Below are 19,526 nucleotides of genomic sequence, written 5' to 3'. Positions count from 1 at the left end.
ACCTGCATTAGATAAACACATCCAAATTTTTTACATTCTGGATTAAGGAAGAAGAGATTTTCGTGTGTGAGAACTGGTAAAAGGAACTGTCCTCAGTTGCATGTCACTTGGCTAGACTTTGGGCCAGTGTGTTGGATCCAGGGAGTGGAATCCGAGGGACGGAGAACACTGGGAGGAGGGAACCATTATGACCAGGAGAACTTCATCTCCCAGCAGTCATTTCTCCGCCTGGCCGGAAGTGGGGCGGTTCCTGGTGGGATAAAGAAGTTGCAGAATGAGGCAGTATGGTGGCCGAGAGTTCTAATCCCTTCTTCCTCTTTTTTCTCGGTCCTTGAAAGCCTACATTTCCCAGGAGCCTGCGCGCGCTCTTCCGCTCTACCTTCTTGCTCCCAATCTCCCCGCCACTCCCGGGGGAGGGGAGCAACTTAGTGCGCCTGCGCTAGCCCATGGCTTGCTGGGAATTGAAGTTCTGGATGCTCATGCAGTCCCCTTTCCGCTGCCCAAGAACGGACTACAAGCCCCTTGGTGCATTGCGCTTCGGCGCCGGCGGAGGGAGGAGGAGGGAGGGAGAAGAGAGGAGGAGGAGGGAGCAGGCGGCCGGCGGCGCGGGGGGAGGGGGCCCGGTCCGGGAGTGCGGGAGGCAGTGGTAAAGGGAGGTGGCGGCAGCGGCTAGCGGACTCGAGTCTCAACGGGGCGAGGCGGACACTTCTGCGCAGCGAAGCAGTAGGAGCACCGAGCACCAGAGGCGGCACCGGGATCCCCGGCTCAGGGGAGGGGGGCGCCGGGCCGGGAGGAGGGGAGGGGGCGATGCTGGAAGCCATGGCGGAGCCCAGTCCCGAAGGTGAGCTCTCGACCAGCACTGAGCGCTGAGCCGGCGGGGGGCGGGCGAGGAATCAATTGGCAAACTTGGAGGTCGAGCCCGAGAGCCCGGCGGGGGAGTGCGGGGAGGGGGTCGGGGGCCTGGCTCTGGAGGTGGGGAGGGCGATGAGTTGAGACACCTTGGAGAAAGAGTGGGAGACTGGGCTGGGGTAGTTGGAGACCGGACTGTGTGTGTGTGTGTGGCGGGGGAAGGTGGAGGAGCGGGAGCTAGGAGCTGGGAACCCCGAGCTTCGGGGGTTCGGGGCCGAAAGGGCCAGCGGCAGGTTGGGGCCTCGGAGCTGGGAGGCTGAGGGAGTGTGGGGGCCGGGGAGTTGTAGGACTGAGCGAGGGGCCCGGTGGCTCGCCGGGGTGGGGGAGTTTGTGGCGGTGGTGCTGGAGCTCCTAGTAGTTGCTGCCGGAGAAAGCCCGGTGATTGTTGGAGGGGGGGCAGGTAGTTGTGGGGAGAAGAGGGGTCTGGGTATTGTCTGCGGTAGAGAGGTCTGTGCCGGGGGTGTAGTTGTTGGGAGAGAGTCGGGAAGCGAGGCGAGCTGGGTAGTTGTGGGGAGCGGTGGGGCGGGGTGGGGGGGTCAGGACCGGCCACTTGGGGGGGTGGTGGTCGGCGAGGGTTACAGCCTGGGAGCTGCAGAGGGTGAGGGGAGCAGTGGCGGCAGCCGCGGGGACTGCTGTGGAGAGGGAGAGAGTAGCTGGTTGGGGGAAGGGGCTAGAGTTTAAGGGTCCGGAGCGTAATGACTTGATGGTGAGTACGGGGGCGGGGGGGGGCGGCGGCCGGAGAGAGCTCGGAACAGGGCCCGGGGGCCCGGCAGGGAGCCCGAGGAGCTCGAGACGGGGAGGGGCCAAAGCCCCGGATGGGGGCGGAGGGACGGCGAAATTGTGGGGAGCGCGGTATGGAGGGGCAGGTGGGGCCGCGTCCGGGCTAGAGCTCTGGTCTGTCCCGGACACCAAGTAGCGTCGGACGTGTGTGCCTGTGTGTGTTTGCGGCGGGGCTGAGGGGCGCGCCGGGCCTCGTGCTCGAGTAGAAGGGGCCGGAGGGCGGGGAGCGGTTCAGCGTGGTCATCCTGGACCCTGGGTGCCGGCAGGCGGCGTGTGTGCGTTCTTGGAGGGCCTGGGAAGGTAGAGCACGGCCGGGTAGGAACTCGGGGCTTTGGGCGCGTGTGAAGGCCGGAGGCGGGCGGCGGCCCGGGCTCGGCCCCGGGAGCGGTACGGCGGGGTGGGGCGCTGAGAGAGCCGAGTAGACCTAGGCAAACCGTGAGGGGGGGCGGGGCGCCTGGCCTCCGGTTGGGGGGAGGGGGAGCGGTATAGCGAGGCTGGAGAGGTGCCGCGCCCAGGCTCCGCCCCTCGTGGGGCGGAAGGGGGAGCAGAGGTGGGTCCAGCACAGCTGGGGGCCTGCTGGTCTGGCCGAGGGACCTGGCCCAGGAGGGGATTCGCTTGGGTCCTCCAGGGTTTTTAGAGGTGAAGTTTTACACAGACGGTTTCTTAGTACCTTGACTCAGCTTTCATTGCCTCTACAGATCCACCTCCAACTCTTAAGCCAGAGACTCAGGTGAGGTTTCCCTTACCTTTGCAGCCTAATATCACTGCCTAACAACGACCTCCCACCCCCCACTTTTCTAAATTCCGCACTTTAGGGACTGTGGCTTTGGGAATGCCCTTAAACTCGTCTGGCTTCATGTGATCCATTTCCTTCCTTTCAGCCACCAGAAAAACGGCGGAGAACAATTGAGGATTTCAACAAATTCTGCAGTTTTGTCTTGGCGTATGCTGGTTACATCCCGCCCAGCAAAGAGGTAGGGACAGGGGAACAAGTGACTTGAGGCTGGTATCCCACGACTGTTGTGCATATGGGACTGTATTATTTCATAAGAGGAGCCTACCAGAAATCAAATGATGTAAAACTAGGAAAATTGAAAACCCTTTTGGCTGGGATGGGAAACGAGTGTGGAAAGGGGCTTAATAGAGATGGCTGGTCTAAGCAGCAGTGAGTGAGAGAGAGGATTTGGAGGCATGGTTCAAGGTTTTGGAATGGTTTTAGGGTTCTGTTAATGGAAGGTGTTCTTGGATAAGTTTTAGGGAACTGAAAATGGGAACAAAAAAGGCTGTACAGAAACAGCTAAAAAAAAATGTCTCTGGTCTGGGCGATACAGTGTTCCAAAGGCCCGGGGCAGGAGGCAGTGGGGAAATGGCTAAAACCTGAAGACAAAGATAACATGGAAGTAGTCAAGAGGAGATTCTGATGGGAATTGAAGTGGGGATAAGTTTTCTGAGTATAGTGTGAAATTTGGTGGTTGGGGTAGGATATTTGGGAGTAGATCTAAGTTCCTGGTTTTCAGGCTGGATTTGTAGAGGGGCTGAGATGACACTCAGCTCTTGCTGACCCTGGACTTTTCCCCTTTTTAAGGAAAACGACTGGCCAGCTTCCGGCTCCAGCTCTCCATTGAGAGGTGAGAGTGCTGCAGACAGTGATGGCTGGGACTCAGCTCCCTCAGATCTTCGAACCATTCAGACGTTTGTTAAGAAAGCAAAGTCATCCAAGAGAAGGGCGGCTCAGGCAGCTCCTACCCAGCCAGGACCCCCAAGGTCCACTTTCTCTCGTCTGCAGGCCCCTGACAGTGCTACCTTGCTTGAGAAGATGAAACTCAAGGACTCTCTTTTTGATCTGGATGGGCCCAAAATGGCGTCTCCACTGTCCCCCGCATCCCTGACACATACCTCCCGGCCTCCTGCTGCTCTCACTCCCATGACCCTTTCCCAGGGTGACCTCTCCCAGCCTCCTCGAAAGAAGGACCGAAAGAACCGAAAATTGGGACCAGGAGGTGGGGCTGGCTTTGGGGTGCTTCGGCGGCCTCGGCCAGCTCCTGGGGATGGGGAAAAGAGGTCTCGAATCAAGAAGAGCAAGAAGCGGAAGTTGAAAAAGGCAGAGCGGGGGGATAGACTCCCACCCCCTGGTCCTCCCCGGGCACCCCCCAGTGACACAGACTCTGAAGAGGAGGAAGAGGAAGAGGAAGAGGAGGAGGAGGAAGACATGGCAGCAGTGGTAGGGGGTGAAGTCCCAGCCCCTGTTCTCCCAACACCCCCTGAGGCTCCTAGGCCTCCTGCCTTGGTGCACCCTGAAGGAGTCCCTCCCACTGACAGTGAAAGTAAGGAGGTAGGAAGCACTGAAACAAGCCAGGATGGAGATGCCAGCTCCAGTGAAGGCGAGACGCGGGTCATGGATGAGGACATCATGGTAGAATCAGGTGAGAGGTTTGGGACTGCCCAGGGGCACCTGGGATGATGGGTTTGGGGGTGTTGTGGATCTAAGAGCTCAGGCAGAACACCAAACAAACCTTCTTTTCCCCAGGTGATGACTCATGGGATCTGATCACGTGTTACTGTCGAAAGCCCTTTGCAGGGCGGCCCATGATTGAGTGCAGCTTGTGTGGGACATGGATCCACCTCTCCTGTGCTAAGATTAAGAAGACCAATGTCCCTGACATCTTTTATTGCCAGAAATGCAAGGAACTGCGGCCAGAGGCCCGGCGGTTAGGAGGGCCTCCCAAATCTGGAGAGCCCTGACATCACCAACTCTAGGCTGGAACTTCCAAATGACAACATGACTTGGGAACTGAGTCTCAGGGCCCTCAGCCTATCCTCTGGAGCTTGGATACTGTCTCTACTGCAAGGCAGGAATTCCCAAGGGAGACTTGTTTGGAATTGAGTGTCTCACGTTCCTATCCTATCCTTCCTCCCCACTCTCTGGACTTGAAATTGGACCCCTTACAGTTGGGAGTGGGAGGATGTCTGGGTCCCTAGACACACAATCTATCCCTTGGACTTGCCACTCCTCACTTTCTGGGCCAGGGTTGGAATTGGGATGGAACGGGACAGTTGTCTATAAAACTCTAGTGTAAATATAGCACTCCCCTCATCCCCCATCTTTTCTTCTATTTCACTCCCTGTTTATTTTCTTCTACACCGGTTGTATTTTTAATTTTGGACTTCCCCTTTTGGGCATGGCAGCTCAAAGGTGGAGTACCAGAGCCTAGCTGAGCGAGGAAGGAAAGCAGAAAGGTGACGATTCTCACTCACGTCTTTTGTTTTTAATAATATTGGCCAGCTGTTTGTACAGACAGCCTGCGTGTTGTAAATAAAGCAGAGTGGGCTCTTTTGTGTTCATAGCCCTCACTGACTGTCGTGCTTCTGAGGGAGGCTTTGGAAAAGCTATCAGAACACTGACCGGAGATGGGACTGACACCCACCTTTCCAACTCCAATCCGAAGATGACCTGGCCTTTCTGACCCCAGGATGCCAACCAACCCTGTTACCTCAATTGGCTTTGCCCCGCCCCATCCCACACTAGGACTTCCACAGTCTCCACCCTCACTCCCTGCATGCGCACTGTCGCGGGTCTGAGTTGCTTCGCGCTCCCCACCTGGCTGGGGTGAAGCGGGGTGGGAGTCAGTCGCCTGCTTCCTGAGGGGAGAGGCCAGCTTAGCCAGGATGCCTGGAGGACGCGGGTGAGGACACATTTGGGGGCGGGACTATTTAGGGTTGGGAGACCGTTGCCAAAGTCTAGTCACGTGGCGGGGGTTGGGCGGAACCCACCCGTCACGTGAGTAGGGGTCACGTGATGGGACCTTGTGTGGAGCGCGGGGGCGGTCCGGCATAGGTCACGTGACATGGGGAGAGGTGGGCGGGGATCCGGAGAGCGCTCCAGACGTCGGCGGCGGTGGCGCGCGGCACTGGCAGCGGCCGAGTCCTCGCCTTCGGGTCGCGCTCCACCGCCCGTTCCCCCCCCCCCCTCCACCGCCGCCACCCTCTGACTCCCGCCTTCGTCCCTTTGCACCTCTCCCGCACTGGGCTGGCCCTATCGGAGCTCGCGCGTCTGTGTGCGAGTGTGCGCAGGCGCGGGTTGGGGGGAGGCGATTAGCACTGTTAGGTGGGCGGCGGAGCCCGGGAGCGCGCGGGCGAGACCATGGCGGGCAGCAGCACGGGGGGCGGTGGTATCGGGGAGACGAAGGTGATTTACCACCTGGATGAAGAGGAGACTCCTTACCTGGTGAAGATCCCCGTCCCCGCCGAGCGCATCACCCTCGGCGATTTCAAGAGCGTTCTGCAGCGGCCCGCGGGCGCTAAGTACTTTTTCAAGTCTATGGATCAGGATTTCGGGTGAGCGCGAGGCCTAGATTATGCTAGAGTAGATTGGGCGTTATTAAGGGGTGTAGATCTGTCCTGGGCCACAGTGGGATTTTCTGGCCTACAGGGGAGCAGACTGTACTATGTTGAGGTAGATTGGCTGTCTCCGGACGGACAAGGTTATGCTTGGACAGATTGAGGCACACGAGCTGTAGGAGGACAGACTGGGCGTACCAGAGCACCTCAGGGAAAATTAGGCTATGCTGGAATAGAGGGGGGCACACTGGTTTATTTTGGGATATTCTGGACTGTACTGAGGTAGATCTATCTTCTGGTAGTTTAGTATGTTCTGAGCAGTCCTGTAACGCACAGGATATGTAGGGATATTCTGGAATCTCCTGATATAGATTGGGCTATACATGGAAACTTGGGACATTTTGGCTTGTACTAGGGTAAACTTGTTTTGGGACTTTCTAAGTCTGTACTAATGTGAAGAGTGCTGTGTTGGGATGTTCTATGCTGCGGTGAAGTTGATTTTCCTGGAGAAACTTGGTCCATTCTGGACTCTACTGGGTTGTATTGGTTGATACTAGTTTCTCTTGGGGCCAGATATTTATTGGGGTACTTAATTCAGGGGCCTATGCCTGTACAGACAGCTTTATTGGGATAGTCTAGTCTGTGTTGATACAGACAGCTGCATGTGGGGCCATTGTAGGCTGTGCTAGAATAGATTGGGCTAGGGGTAATTTGGGACACTCTGGGCTATCCTGGGCCTGTAGGTAATGTAGGATAAACCTTTTTGTGTTTATAGTTTTTAGTATTGAACCCTGGGTCCTCAACTTCAGCTTTTTTGAAGGCAGGCTAGATTAAGTTGGGATAGCCTGGATTCTAGGAGATCTGAACAAACTGGACTCTACCTAGAAACATTGTTCAACATTGGGAGAGAGATGCTGTCTTGGGAGTTTTGTTTGGTTTAAATCAAGGTTCTTCTATTTGTCAGCAGTGTAATCCTGGGCAATTTAACTCTTGTGCCTTATCTTCTCATCTGTGACATGAAGATAATCACGGAGTAAAATGCTTAGTTCAGGTGCACCGTATATGGTAAATTATTGCTGAGTGGTAATTGTCATTATTAGTATTGAGGCTAACTAATCAATAACAAGGTTATGGGATACAGAATAACTTGTCTTAATAACTTGGAGTAGGTTGAGCTATGCTGAGGTTGGGTTATGTTGGGAAGAGTAGTACATTATGTTGAGATAGACTGGTAGTGACTGGGTTGTGTTGTCACATTGATAGCAAATGGATAAAGTTGGCATATGTCCAGGTCCCCAGAACCATAGTAGGCTAAAGGGTTAATCAGACAGGATGCCCTAATTTGGGGGTATGGGTGTGTGTGAGAGAGAGAAAGAGGAGGAGAGAGAGAAGGAACCAGAGCAGAGCCTTGTGGTTTGTGTGTTTATGCATTCAGTCAGCAAATATTTGTTAAAATGCCTGTCAAGTGTCAGGTACTGTGCTGTGTGTACAGGACAGGGTATTGGACAGAGCAGGTGTTAATGATTTGATGTGGTTGAGTAGAAGGGGCAAGTCCAGTCAGCCCAAGGAACCCATGGGAGAGATGATCCCTAAGGCTGGGATTTGGGATCTGTCAGGCCAAGCAGATTGCTTGGTGCAGAGTTTGGTGTCAGGTGAGACACGGGGCAATGGAAAGCCAGGCTTCCCTCCTCCTTGGGAGCTCTCAGCCTAATGATGAGGTACCATTCTTTGATCTAATGGGTGTTTTTACCCAGGCAAAGAAAACAAATTTGGACAGTTCTGGAAGTGAATTAGAACTAAGAATTAAAACTAAAGGAAAGTGTAAGAATAGATAGAGACTTAGATAAGGACCAGAGCCTTTTTGGGGAGGGTGGTATAAGGTACAGGGATGGGATTGGGGGAGGCTGCCAGCAAGGCTCCTAAGTAGATGGATATTTTTGGCAGCTGGGTAACTGTAGAATACGGCCTTTGAAATTGGACTGAGAGGTTTGAATCAGACTCTACAAAGTCTTTGGAGCAGCATTATGCCCCTGAGGATGAGCTGGGGAGAAAAGGAGAAATAAGGAAAGGGAATTAAGTTTGGAGACTTCCTAGATGGAAGAGCAAGTTGTTTCACCGTAAGAGAAGAGGACTTGGACAGGGCAGGAGAAAGTCAGCATCCTTGAGCTGGATGAAGATCCGGAGAAGCTTTGGATGGGGATGGGGGTGGGGTGGCTAGTCCAGCCTCACTGACCTCTATCTGTCCTGTCTCTTGGTAGGGTGGTGAAGGAAGAAATTTCAGATGACAATGCCCGTCTCCCCTGCTTCAATGGAAGGGTGGTATCCTGGGTAAGTGGCCCTAACTTTGAGGGCACAGGTCCCTCTGCATTGCCAGGCTCCTCCACGCCTCAGTTTGTTTATTCAGCCTTCCCCCCACCCAGTCATTGGAGGCCCTGGCTCATTACCTCCCTCCCTGTTTGGAGAGCAAGGGGAGCCCCTTAACTTTCTCCTCTGGAGCTTCTAAACTTGCCCTGCTCTTTAGGGTTCTTCTCCAGCCTTTTTCAGACCCTGTCTCTTTTCTAATCCTTTCTCTTACTCCCATCTCTTATACCAAAGCTCCCAGTTCAGTCACTTTTTATCCTTTGCACTCTTCTAGCTAGTGTCATCAGATAACCCCCAGCCTGAGGTGGCTCCCCCAGCCCATGAGCCTCGGACAGAACTGGCACCTCCACCCCCACCATTACCCCCTTTGCCACCGGAGAGGACCAGCGGCATTGGGGACTCAAGGCCTCCCTCCTTCCAGTGAGTCCTTGGGATTCTTGAGTCCAGGGGAGGGAGGACAGGAGGGAATTGAAGCCCCTTGGGAGGGGAGACTGAGGATTTCAAGCCCTGTTCTGATGTGGGTTGGAAACTATCTCTGCCCATCTAGCCCTAATGTGTCCAGCAGCCATGAAAATCTGGAGCCTGAGACAGAAACCGAGTCAGTAGTGTCCCTGAGGCGGGAGCGGCCTCGCAGGAGAGATAGCAGTGAGCATGGTGGTGAGGGGCAGGCCTTGGGGGCCGGGAGGGCTGGGCCAGGTCCTGACCATTGAGGGAGGCCTGGCACCTGAGCTTCCTGTTCCTATGCAGCTGGGGGCCACAGGCCCAGCGGCCCCTCAAGGCTGGAGCGCCACCTGGCTGGGTACGAGAGCTCCTCTACTCTCATGACCAGTGAGCTGGAGAGTACCAGCCTGGGGGACTCAGATGAAGACGACGCCATGAGCAGGTGGGGCTCCGCACGTTCCCCCAGGGCTTCTAGCCCATCTCTTCCCTCCTCCCAGTCAGTCCTCTTATCCTTTCTGTTGGCCTCATGACCACTTTGGCCTACAAGTGCTCCCCTTCTCGACCTCTTGACAGGTTCAGCAGCTCCACAGAGCAGAGCAGCGCCTCCCGACTCCTCAAGCGCCACCGGCGGCGGAGGAAACAGCGGCCACCCCGCCTGGAGAGGGTGAGGCGTGCTCATGGGACAGCTGAGGCTTGGAGAAGTTGGGGGCATGGGTGTTGGTTTAGGTGGTTCTGGGACACAGACAGAACCCCAGGGCTTATCCCTGGGTTGTTGAAGGGCAGTCCACCTCCTTCCACTTTTCCCACCGCAGACCTCATCCTTCAGCAGCGTCACGGATTCCACAATGTCTCTCAACATCATCACAGTCACACTCAACATGGGTATGAAGGGAGTCTGAGGCTGGGGGTAATGGAGAAGATCTGCTCTCCAGCGTTCCTGGGGGTCACATGACTGGGCTTCCCCTCCTCACATGGACTCCCTCCACAGAGAAGTACAACTTCCTGGGCATCTCCATTGTGGGCCAAAGCAATGAGCGGGGAGATGGAGGCATCTACATTGGTTCCATTATGAAGGGTGGTGCCGTGGCAGCTGACGGGCGCATCGAGCCAGGGGACATGCTTTTGCAGGTGTGCTGGGGCGAGGTTGCCGAGCCGCCTCGGGCAGGGGCTCTCAGTCTCTCTCTTCCAGCCTGTGACCCATTTCCCCTCACTTCCAGGTGAATGACATGAACTTTGAGAACATGAGCAATGATGATGCTGTGCGGGTGCTGAGGGACATTGTGCACAAGCCTGGGTGAGCCTCTGAGCTGGTTTCAGGTCTTCAGTTCTCTAGTTTTTGCTCTTTCATCTTTTATTTGCAATTTTAAAAAGTGATGAGGCATAACATTCAAAATGAGTAAAGCAAAAACGTGGAACATAATTCTAGTGAATAATCCATGTCACTACCACCTAGATCGTGAAGTAGAAGATTGCCAGTACTCCAGAAATCCCTGTCCCCCAAGTGTTCCTTCTCACCACAACTTCCTCACACCCCACCCCAGGGTAATCACTCCCCTGACTTTTTGGTCATAACCATGACAAAGAAATTCTTTGCTTTCCCACCCGAGCATGTATCCTTGAACAACAGGGTTTAGTTTTACCTGTTTTTGAACTTTTTGTGAATGGACAGTGCAGTATGCACTCTCATTTCACTCAGCCGTGTGTTTTTAAAAGTTATCCATGTCAGTGAGTCATCCACACTGGAGCCTTCCTCCCTCACCTTCTCTGGCCTAGCTGTGTATGTGTTCTTTTCTTCTTTCCCTCTTTCTGTCCCTCAGTCCATCCTCGTCCCAGACCTCTCCCCATCCCTCCTTGACTGGCCTGCTCTTTCCCACAGCCCCATTGTGCTGACTGTGGCCAAGTGCTGGGATCCCTCTCCCCAGGCCTATTTCACCCTCCCCCGAAGTAAGTTATGCTCAGGGAGGGGCCTAAAGCTGAGAGAACTGGGATGGAGTGGTAGGGGGTCGTGTCCTGGAGGCTGGGGCTGGGCCTGGGCCTCTAGGCTGCAGGGAATGGGTGGAGGGGGGTCCAGTTAGAGGCAAAACAGGAGTCTGAGTCAGGGAGGGACAGGGCTAGCTTTCGGGGATGTAGAAGTGATCAACCAAGTGGCATTCTTTGTTCTAGATGAGCCCATCCAGCCAATTGACCCTGCTGCCTGGGTGTCGCACTCTGCTGCGCTGACTGGCACCTTCCCAGCCTATCCAGGCTCCTCGTCTATGAGCACCATTACATCTGGATCCTCTCTGCCTGATGGTGAGCCTGCCAGCCCACTCCATCCCACCCTGCCAGAAGGCTGTTCGGCAGTGGTATGACCGGCCGCCCCCGTGGGAGTGGGCTCTACCCCTGATTCCCCATTGTGTCCTGTCAGGCTGTGAGAGCCGTGGTCTCTCCATCCATACTGACATGGCATCTGTGACCAAGGCCATGGCAGCTCCAGAGTCTGGGCTGGAAGTCCGGGACCGCATGTGGCTTAAGATCACCATCCCTAATGCCTTTCTGGGTATGGCTGGGCCCTGGGCTGGTGGCATGGGAAGGGGAGGAGGAGGAGACCAAAGGTGGGAACGGCACAAGCGGGCGAGGGCAGGAGTCGGGAGGAGAACCTGAGGCCTTTTCCCCCTGTGGGCCATCTCAGGCTCAGACGTGGTTGACTGGCTCTACCATCACGTGGAGGGCTTTCCTGAGCGGCGGGAAGCCCGGAAGTATGCCAGCGGGCTGCTAAAGGCAGGCTTGATCCGACACACCGTGAACAAGATCACCTTCTCTGAGCAGTGCTATTATGTCTTTGGAGACCTCAGTGGCGGCTGTGAGAGCTGTGAGTTCCCCTGTCCTGGCCCTGGGAGAGTCGCTCTGCCTGCCTTGTCCTGCCTCTCCAACCCCCAGACCTGGCCCACAAATACAGCCTCTGTGGGTGGTCGAGCAGTATGTGTCCTGCACCAGGTCCGGCACTGGCTGAGGGGTTGGGGCTGACATCCACCCGTGTTCTGCTGGACAAGTCATGTACTGGGTTTAGGGCTATGTCAGCCAGGGGAAGGGGCGCCTCTTCCTGAGTCCCACAAAATCATACAGGCTAGTGGTAACCCTGACTGTGCCCTTGCCTTGATAACAGTAGCAGGTGGGGAATTTTTTTGTAACTCTCTATTCTAACACCCATCATGGGTGGTTCTGGGGAAATGGTTTCCAGTCCCTCTCCATTCAGTATGTTAGGGTCATGGCCTTTTGAAGGAACTTCTTTTTTCTTGCTTTCCAGACCTAGTCAACCTGTCCTTGAATGACAATGATGGCTCCAGTGGGGCTTCAGACCAGGACACCCTGGCTCCACTGCCTGGGGCCACCCCCTGGCCCCTGCTGCCCACCTTCTCCTACCAATACCCAGCCCCACATCCCTACAGCCCCCAGCCCCCACCATACCATGAGCTTTCATCCTATACCTACGGCGGGGGCAGTGCCAGCAGCCAGCACAGTGAGGGTAAGTCACCCCCAGATGGTGATACAGCCAGGGTCTGAGGGCAGAGCACAGGGGAACCAGGGAGGAGAGCCTGGAGCAGGGACTGGGAAAGCCAAAGGACCCTGGGCTCAGGTATCCTATTCCCTCTCCTCCCACAGGGAGCCGGAGCAGTGGGTCAACACGAAGCGATGGGGGGGCAGGGCGTACAGGGAGGCCTGAGGAGCGGGCCCCTGAGTCCAAGTCTGGCAGCGGCAGTGAGTCTGAGCCCTCCAGTCGAGGGGGCAGCCTTCGGCGGGGCGGGGAACCTGGTGGGATTGGCGAAGGGGGCCCTCCACCATCCAGGGGCACAACAGGGGGTGCTCCCAATCTCCGAGCCCATCCAGGGCTCCATCCCTATGGACCACCCCCTGGCATGGCCCTTCCCTATAACCCCATGATGGTGGTCATGATGCCCCCACCCCCACCCCCTGTCCCTCCAGCAGTGCAGCCCCCAGGGGCCCCTCCAGTCAGAGACCTGGGCTCAGTGCCCCCAGAACTGACAGCCAGCCGCCAAAGCTTCCACATGGCCATGGGCAACCCGAGTGAGTTCTTTGTAGATGTAATGTAGAGCCCATTGTGGGGCCATGTTGGCTGTCCATCCTTGGCCTGTCCAGTCCTGTGCTGGTGCTCCTGTTCTGTGACTGGTTGGCTCATCAGTCATGTGCTCATTACTCCTCATGGTGCCCAGGCTCAGCCTGTCAGCTGCTGCCTGCTGTGACTCTCACCAGCAGTGCCTGTTCCTCCCGCTTCCCTTAGTTGGGTAGACAAGGGACCTTTGATTATTTTTAGCTTTATTATTTTTTTTATAAGCTTTTATGGGGTTAAAATAGATTTTCGTACATTTTGGGACTATTTTTTTAATAGACATTTTCTCTTTTGTATGAAGAATCCCCATCTCCTGGGCCCTTTCTTCCAACCCCAGAATGTGACCTCCTCTTCTAGTCACCCAGTCAGCTCTGCCCTGCGCAGGGTGGGGGGTGGTCAGTGGTACCCTGGAAGGAGGAAAGGGGTTGGGCACCCTAGACAGCAGTGCAAGAAAGCTGGGGTATTTGGCATTTGGAGGCCGTGTAGCTGCCTTTGTTACTCTATTTATTTTAGTTACTTGTATAAAACACCAAATAAAGCAATAGAGGCAAATTCCCCACACCTCTGGCTCCTTTCTTTGGGAGGGAGGCAGGCAGCAGAGGGAAAGTAGTGAGACACAGCAACAAAGTGTGACTTATTAGAAACTTTATTATCTGTAAGGCAGTAAGTGCTCCTGAGAGCAGGCACAGTCCTGGGAACACCAGGCTCCTCCAGGGCAAACCAGGGCCCCCTAGAAAGGGGCCTGGGCTTTGGCTTGATTGAGAAGGCACGTAACCAGGCCAGGCCCTGGTTGGGTGTATTCAGAAGCCAAGGGGGTTGCTGGTGACCATGCCACCCCGCTCCACCAAGGCATTGGAGATGCTTTTGAAGTTACGGAAGAGCTCCTGCTGCTGGGGGTCAGACTGCAGAGCAGCCATGTTCTCCCGGATCCGGGCTGCAGCCTGGAGAGGGAGAGAAGGAGGTGTTTAGGCCTGTGCCTCAAGCCCTCCACCTGCCCTTGGTAGCCCTGAGTCTCACCTCAATACACCAGCTGTCACAGAGCATTTTCTCATGCTGGGCTGTGGGGTGGCCCTCACTCAGGGATCTTGAGGCCCTGGTGGGAAGCAGAAGAAAATAAATCTAGGTTGTGACCGTGGCCCAGGCGTCGCTGCGGCCCAGGCTTCACACACTGCCTCCTCACCTTGAGAGAACCACCACCATGGCATAGAGGTCGATGGCCCCATCTGCGAGACGCTGCAGCAGAAACTGTTCATCTGTCAGGTAGATGGACGGGGGTGGGGGCATTAGTGTGAGGGAGAACAGGGACGGGGTGGGAATGGGATAGTTTACTCACTGACAATCTCCTTCTTGTGTTTGATCAGCTTGGCCTCTACCACGGTGGCAAACTGCTCCAGAGCCTTCACCGCCTGAAGAGATGGGGAAGGTACGCAGTGCTCCGAGGGGCCATCCCCAGCAGCCTTGGACGCAGGCTCCCCGTCATCCACCCTTGACTCCTTACCAGCTCACCACTCCGACTCAAATCCTGGTGGACGATTCCACTGAGACTCAGGCCACTGCCTAGCCCCGCTCGCCTTCGAGGAAGGGGGAGGATAGTTAGTTGCCATGCACCACCTGGTCCTCCCCAGGCCCTGGCCTTAAGCTTACCGCCTCAGCTGCTTGCCTGCCTCTCCTAGCAGGAGGCCAGCATTCCCAAAAGGATTCTTTAGAGCATTGCCAAGCCCAGAGAGTTCCTTCCCTTTGTCCTGTGGGAGAGGAGGTCCCAACAGTCAGGACTCACTGTCCTCCCCTACCTCCTCCCGCCAAATTTCCTCCCTCTTACCATACAGCCCTGCAGAGCCACAAACAGCCGGAGAATGTCATTTGTCCCCTCAAAGATCCGGAAGATGCGAAGATCGCGGAGCACACGCTCTACCCCAGGCTCCTACCACCGGGAAGAGAGATCACAAGTCCCTGAGATGTGCCTACCTGCTCCACCCAGTCCGATGGAGACTACCCTGTACAAATGACCTTCCCATACCTTCATGAAGCCCATGCCCCCCATGATTTGGATGCATTCATCTGTCACCTTCCAGGCTGCCTCCTAGGGACAAAGAACCAGATGAGATTGATTTTGGAGCTGAGTTCCCAAACTGGACTTTTCCTTCCCAGCATGCCTAGGACCTCACCGAGCTAAAGATTTTGCTGATGGCGGCCTCTATCTGGAAGTCCGTGGATCCCTGGTCCATGTTGGCACTCACCATGTAAGCCATAGACTGAAGTTGCATGGTTGGGACATGGGAAGGGAAATTGAAAAGGGCTGGGTCAGACTCAACCTGATCACCTACATCTCTAAGACCAGGTCTGACCTAGCTCTCCGTGGCCCTTGCATTTGCCTTACTAATTCTATGGTCAGATCAGGCACATGTAAATATTTGGTCCCCTGAGTCATTTCATCAGGGGCTTCCAGGCATTTGACTTCTTGAAAGGGGTGGAGATGGAGGTAGATTTAATTTCTGGTACTTTTGGGAAGCACCTCAGCAGAACAACATTGGTCTCCCCCTTCTGCAGAAGCTGAGCTGACTATGCCTCTCCGCATCCCCTAGGGCATTGGTGTAAAGCTGGAGACCCACTGCCCCAGGTGCTGCTGGGGGTTGTAGTCTGACCCGACTGGGAAGAAAGCTACAGGGCTCCAGGGAGGTCTTCACCTCAGTCACATACTGCAGCATGGCCATCTGGGCCAGCTTCTCCTGGATCAGTCCAAAGTTGTGAATTTTTTCCCCGAACTGGACACGGTTAGCAGCATGATCCACCTGGAAGAGGGCACACATGTCCTATTGTGGTTCACTGTGGTTCTATAGTCTCCCCAGGAGAGGGGCTGGGCTTGGGCTGGAGAGATGGGCTTTGGCCACAACCAAGAGTTCGGCCTGCCCTGGATGGAGACCTAAACTAGCAGGTCTGCAGCTGCCAGTTGGGGAGGGGTCTCTGGTGTAGGGAGTGCCTGCAAGGCAAGAGGGACACATAGAAAGGAGGAGACTGACTCAGTTTCAGGCTAGCTAGAGATTTAGGCAGGGTACTCACAGCTTTAGCAATGATGCCTCTCATGGTGCCTGCAAGGGCCGCAGCCATGCCAAACCTTCCGTTGTTGAGGATGTGCATGGCGACCTTGAAGCCACTGCCCACCTCTCCCAGCACGTTCTCCACCGGCACCCGTACTCCATCAAAGTACACCTCTGCTGTGTTTGAGGCCTTGATGCCCATCTTTTTCTCAGGTGGCCCACTGACAGGGCAGGGTGGGAAAGCAGAGTGTGCTCAACAGGTTGCCCCTGGGGGGAAAACTGCCCCTTCACTCCCTATGAGCCAGGGAGGAACTACAATTCTGACAATGTAAGAGGGTACACTAAGAGGGTAAAACTTCCCCACATGCCCTGAGTGCTGAGGAGTCCTGGCCATGTCCTGCCACTGTGTGTTGGACTTGGTTGCTAGAGCCAAAGCTTTAGATCAGTTCCTACATGTTAGTCCCAAAGGGAACATGCCATCCACCTGCTTTGACTTCTCCACACATCCCAGGATGATCTGTAACAACCCTCTGCCCTAGAGCCCAGGAGTGCCCCCTCCTTGGTTCTACTTCTTCCTCCCCAAACCCACTCACTGGGTAACACCCCCAAAGCTCTTCTCCACCACAAAAGCTGTGATCTTCTCCTTCACGGTCCCTGTGGCTGCATCTGTAATTGGTGTCTTGGCAAAGACAGTGAAGATTTCTGCCAGGCCCCCGTTACTGTGGAAGAATGAGGGGGCAGTAAGGGCATGGAGGATGGGGAGCAAGGGGGCCTGGAATTGGGCAGAGGGGGAGGTGAAGGGAGAAATGAGAGGAACATTGCCTGATCCAAATCTTGCTTCCATTGAGGGTATAATATTTCCCACAGGGGCTGGGCACAGCTGAGGTTCGGATGGAGGCTGCATCTGACCCACTTGAGGGCTCGGTTAGACAGAAAGCAGCCAAAGTCTCCCCTGTTAGGGAGAAAGCTCCTTTACCATGAGGCCAGATGGGCATCAAAGTCCCCTCAGCCCTCTTCCCCATCCCCCGAGGCAGTTCCCCCTAATTACTCTGGCATTGCATCCCCCCACCAGCAAACTATGGTGCCTCCCCAGAATCTTCCCCCAACTGACATGCCCAGCTATGCAGTGATCTAAGTAGGTGGTGGCCTAATATGTGCCAAGCCCAGGACAGCTCTAATCCCTGAGTCTCCTAGGATTGCCTCACCAGATGCCAGTTTGGGGAGGTATTTTTCTTTCTGGGCCTTCGTGCCAAAGAGCAGGATGCCTTTGAAACCAATGCTCTGATGGGCACCCAGGGTTATGCCCACTCCAAGGTCATGCATGCCCACGATCTCCACCAGGCGGGCGTACTGGAAGGGAAGCAGACACATGGGGCTATAACTGGCTGAATGGGGGCCTGCCCTTAGCAAGAATGTTGGCAACAGGGCAGGATCTGACTTGAGCCATCCCCAAGAGTGAGTGGAGAGAGGAAGCAGGACTGTAAAAAGGGTACAGGAGAGGATGTTGGTCTGTCCTGTCTTAGTGGGAGGGAGACTTCCTACTGTGTTGTCCAGCAGTCCCCAACTTAGAGATTTATAAGGACTTGGGAACCAAGGTGAGGCCCATGGCCCTAGGGGACTGCATATACCTGTTAGGTGGCAGGGGTGTGTGGGGGGTATGTTGCAGGGAGAGTCAATGTCCCACGGGCCTCCAGGGCAGACGTTTGGAAGAAACTTTAGCCCTGCTAAATCTGCCAAGCTGGAGTAGGATGGGATACAGGAAGTGAAGAGGGGATTTCCCTCACCTGGGTGTTGCAGAGGCCCACACCACCCAGCTCACTGGGCACTTGCAGACCAAAGGCCCCCAGCTCTTTGAGGCCTTGCAAAGTGGTCTCCTCCAGTAGCTCCAGAGCATCGTTCTTAGCAGGATCGTTCACCTCCTGGAGAAAGTACAGGATCCCACATCTAGGCTCCTTTTAAGCTCCTTAACATCTCTGTCCACCCCATCAGGCAGCAAGCTGCAGTCATTCCTCACCTCAAAGAAACGGGACACAGGCCCCACCAGCTCCTTGAGAAACTGTGTCTGCTCCTCGTTGAGCACTGTGGCGGGTGAGGGGAAGAGACAGGCTGGTTAAACAAGGCCATCAGAGGAAACCTCCCTGTCCCCACCCAGCTCTGACTACCCCTGCCCTTACCAGATGGGAACGGGAACACCTGACTGGTAGTGAGCTGGCCCTTGAAAATCCCCACAGCGAAGGACTTAGATTCCTGGGTGGGGAGATGGGGGTTTCAGGGAGCTAGCTGGGGTGGGTCTGCCCCTGGCTTAGGTCTACCCGGCCTCAGGGACACGTACCGCGCTGGCCCGTTTTTCCCTGGTTGAAGCATCAGAGGAGAGAGAATCTGACTTGTCCATAACCGCCTAGGGAAACATGGTTGGCGAGGCCTGGAAAGGGACTTCGGTGTGCCAAGGCGAGCACAGGACCAGGGCTGGGTGTGGGGGGTTGGGCGGATCCAGTAACCTTTCCCCTAGTTTTACCCCAGGGCACCGTGGCTTGCCCTTTCCCCTACTTTCGGCACCAGAGCAGTCTGAAGGTGACTGGGACGAATAGGGAGACCCCTGCCGGCGGTGGGGAGGTGGGAGCCGAGGCAGATCCCCTACTCCCACACCCGCTCCCAAGGCTGCCGTCGCTTACCTGAGCGGCCCCACTGGCATAGGGTCGCCGGGTAGAACCAGGCCGGGGCTGCCCCAGGAGCGCAGTGGACCGCGAGCTGTAGGGAGTGGGGGTTCAGTTCTGGTCCGGTCCCCAGGCCCGCTGCCCCCATCCCTCTGTCATACGCGGACCTTCCGCCCCCCAGCCTCATCAGCTGCCGCCCCACGCTCGGGGCCATCCGGGCTGCCTGCATCTTCCGGCTGCACGGGCCGACACTGCCTGGAGCGTTGACCCAGCGCTCGCGTCCCGCCTGCCCAAGTCGGGCGCCCCCAGCCCTGACTCATCCTCCACAATGCACCGGGCGGCGGGCGGGCGGGGCTTCCGGGCGCCGGGGCATGCTGGGAGCTGTAGTTCCGAGCGCCCGCGGCCCCCTCATTTCTGGCTGATCGAGAGTGATCGTCAACTGTCCCTGGTCTCCCCCAAACTCCTTCATCCCGCCTGTCCGAACTGGACTCTAGTCCTCTGAAGGGGTGATGGGATAGATGGGAAGGAAGAGGGAGGAGCTTAGACGACTGCGGCCAGAGAGATGGAGGTAGACTGAAGGGAGAACTTCCCAGGTGAAGTTAGAAGGGAAAAGTGGGAAGAGAGAAGTGTAAGGTAGATGCCAGAGGCAGAGGCGTGGAAAGACCACTCTTTGGGGTTCCTTGTGAAATCCGTCTCCACCAACACAAAAGGGAGGGGAGTAGTTGGGTGGGGGACTCAAGCTGGGGTGTCAGTGTCCCAAGCATATTCTGATACCTAGGAGGTGTCACTAACTCTTGAAACACCTAAGATTTCATAGTAGGAGGGACCCCCGGGTTCACTGCCTCTCTCTGAAGGCCTCGGAGACCTTTCTGAGCATCTGTCTCTCTTTGCCCCTCTGTT

The 19,526-nt window shown here is 55.9% G+C and overlaps 3 protein-coding genes across 5 annotated transcripts; 2 read left to right on the top strand and 1 right to left on the bottom strand.

Moving 5' to 3' along the window:
* The first annotated feature begins 635 nt into the window (after positions 1-635).
* On the top strand, positions 636-5,033 carry PHF23 (PHD finger protein 23). The gene is made up of 5 exons (XM_063111307.1): positions 636-841; positions 2,388-2,419; positions 2,571-2,663; positions 3,275-4,112; positions 4,217-5,033. The coding sequence occupies exons 1-5, from the start codon at positions 808-810 to the stop codon at positions 4,429-4,431; spliced, it is 1,212 nt and encodes a 403-aa protein (XP_062967377.1). The 5' UTR covers positions 636-807; the 3' UTR covers positions 4,432-5,033.
* A 746-nt stretch (positions 5,034-5,779) lies between these two features.
* Positions 5,780-13,480, top strand: DVL2 (dishevelled segment polarity protein 2). Of its 2 annotated transcripts, none has more exons than XM_063110598.1 (15): positions 5,780-6,024; positions 8,286-8,355; positions 8,663-8,808; positions 8,936-9,033; positions 9,136-9,271; positions 9,403-9,493; positions 9,642-9,711; positions 9,818-9,957; positions 10,047-10,123; positions 10,706-10,773; positions 10,993-11,121; positions 11,237-11,368; positions 11,501-11,680; positions 12,116-12,334; positions 12,472-13,480. In XM_063110598.1, exons 1-15 carry the CDS (start codon positions 5,831-5,833, stop codon positions 12,918-12,920), a joined length of 2,199 nt encoding a protein of 732 aa, XP_062966668.1. In that variant the 5' UTR covers positions 5,780-5,830; the 3' UTR covers positions 12,921-13,480. The 2 variants fall into 2 exon arrangements, with proteins under 2 accessions (XP_062966668.1, XP_062966667.1); XM_063110597.1 differs by having other exon boundaries at positions 8,936-9,045.
* Positions 13,481-13,565: 85 nt separating this feature from the next.
* On the bottom strand, positions 13,566-18,956 carry ACADVL (acyl-CoA dehydrogenase very long chain). Of its 2 annotated transcripts, XM_063111760.1 has the most exons (20): positions 18,794-18,956; positions 18,645-18,720; positions 18,305-18,370; positions 18,147-18,219; positions 17,987-18,051; positions 17,757-17,891; positions 17,178-17,322; positions 16,795-16,924; positions 16,566-16,691; positions 15,995-16,193; positions 15,622-15,726; positions 15,103-15,189; positions 14,955-15,017; positions 14,757-14,858; positions 14,582-14,679; positions 14,436-14,508; positions 14,271-14,343; positions 14,118-14,190; positions 13,955-14,030; positions 13,566-13,878 (listed from the first exon to the last, which is right to left on the bottom strand). In XM_063111760.1, exons 1-20 carry the CDS (start codon positions 18,853-18,855, stop codon positions 13,738-13,740), a joined length of 1,968 nt encoding a protein of 655 aa, XP_062967830.1. In that variant the 5' UTR covers positions 18,856-18,956; the 3' UTR covers positions 13,566-13,737. The 2 variants fall into 2 exon arrangements, with proteins under 2 accessions (XP_062967830.1, XP_062967831.1); XM_063111761.1 differs by lacking the exon at positions 15,103-15,189.
* Positions 18,957-19,526: the final 570 nt, after the last annotated feature.

This window comes from Cynocephalus volans, chromosome 10 (genome assembly GCF_027409185.1).
Source record: "Cynocephalus volans isolate mCynVol1 chromosome 10, mCynVol1.pri, whole genome shotgun sequence".
NCBI lineage: Eukaryota > Metazoa > Chordata > Mammalia > Dermoptera > Cynocephalidae > Cynocephalus > Cynocephalus volans.
Note: the sequence above shows the minus strand (reverse complement) of the source record. Positions and strands in the feature narration are given on the sequence as shown.

Coding starts and splice junctions, on each gene's coding strand:
- PHF23 (XM_063111307.1), top strand. CDS start 808: ATGCTGGAAGCCATGGCGGAGCCCAGTCCCGAAG. Junction 842..2,387: donor GGCGGAGCCCAGTCCCGAAG/GTGAGCTCTCGA, acceptor TTGCCTCTACAG/ATCCACCTCCAACTCTTAAG. Junction 4,113..4,216: donor GGACATCATGGTAGAATCAG/GTGAGAGGTTTG, acceptor TCTTTTCCCCAG/GTGATGACTCATGGGATCTG.
- DVL2 (XM_063110597.1), top strand. CDS start 5,831: ATGGCGGGCAGCAGCACGGGGGGCGGTGGTATCGGGGAGACGAAGGTG. Junction 11,681..12,115: donor CAGTGGCGGCTGTGAGAGCT/GTGAGTTCCCCT, acceptor CTTGCTTTCCAG/ACCTAGTCAACCTGTCCTTG. Junction 12,335..12,471: donor CAGCAGCCAGCACAGTGAGG/GTAAGTCACCCC, acceptor CTCCTCCCACAG/GGAGCCGGAGCAGTGGGTCA.
- ACADVL (XM_063111760.1), bottom strand. CDS start 18,855: ATGCAGGCAGCCCGGATGGCCCCGAGCGTGGGGCGGCAGCTGATGAGG. Junction 16,692..16,794: donor GGAAGCAAGATTTGGATCAG/GCAATGTTCCTC, acceptor ATTCTTCCACAG/TAACGGGGGCCTGGCAGAAA. Junction 15,727..15,994: donor GAGGCATCATTGCTAAAGCT/GTGAGTACCCTG, acceptor GCCCTCTTCCAG/GTGGATCATGCTGCTAACCG.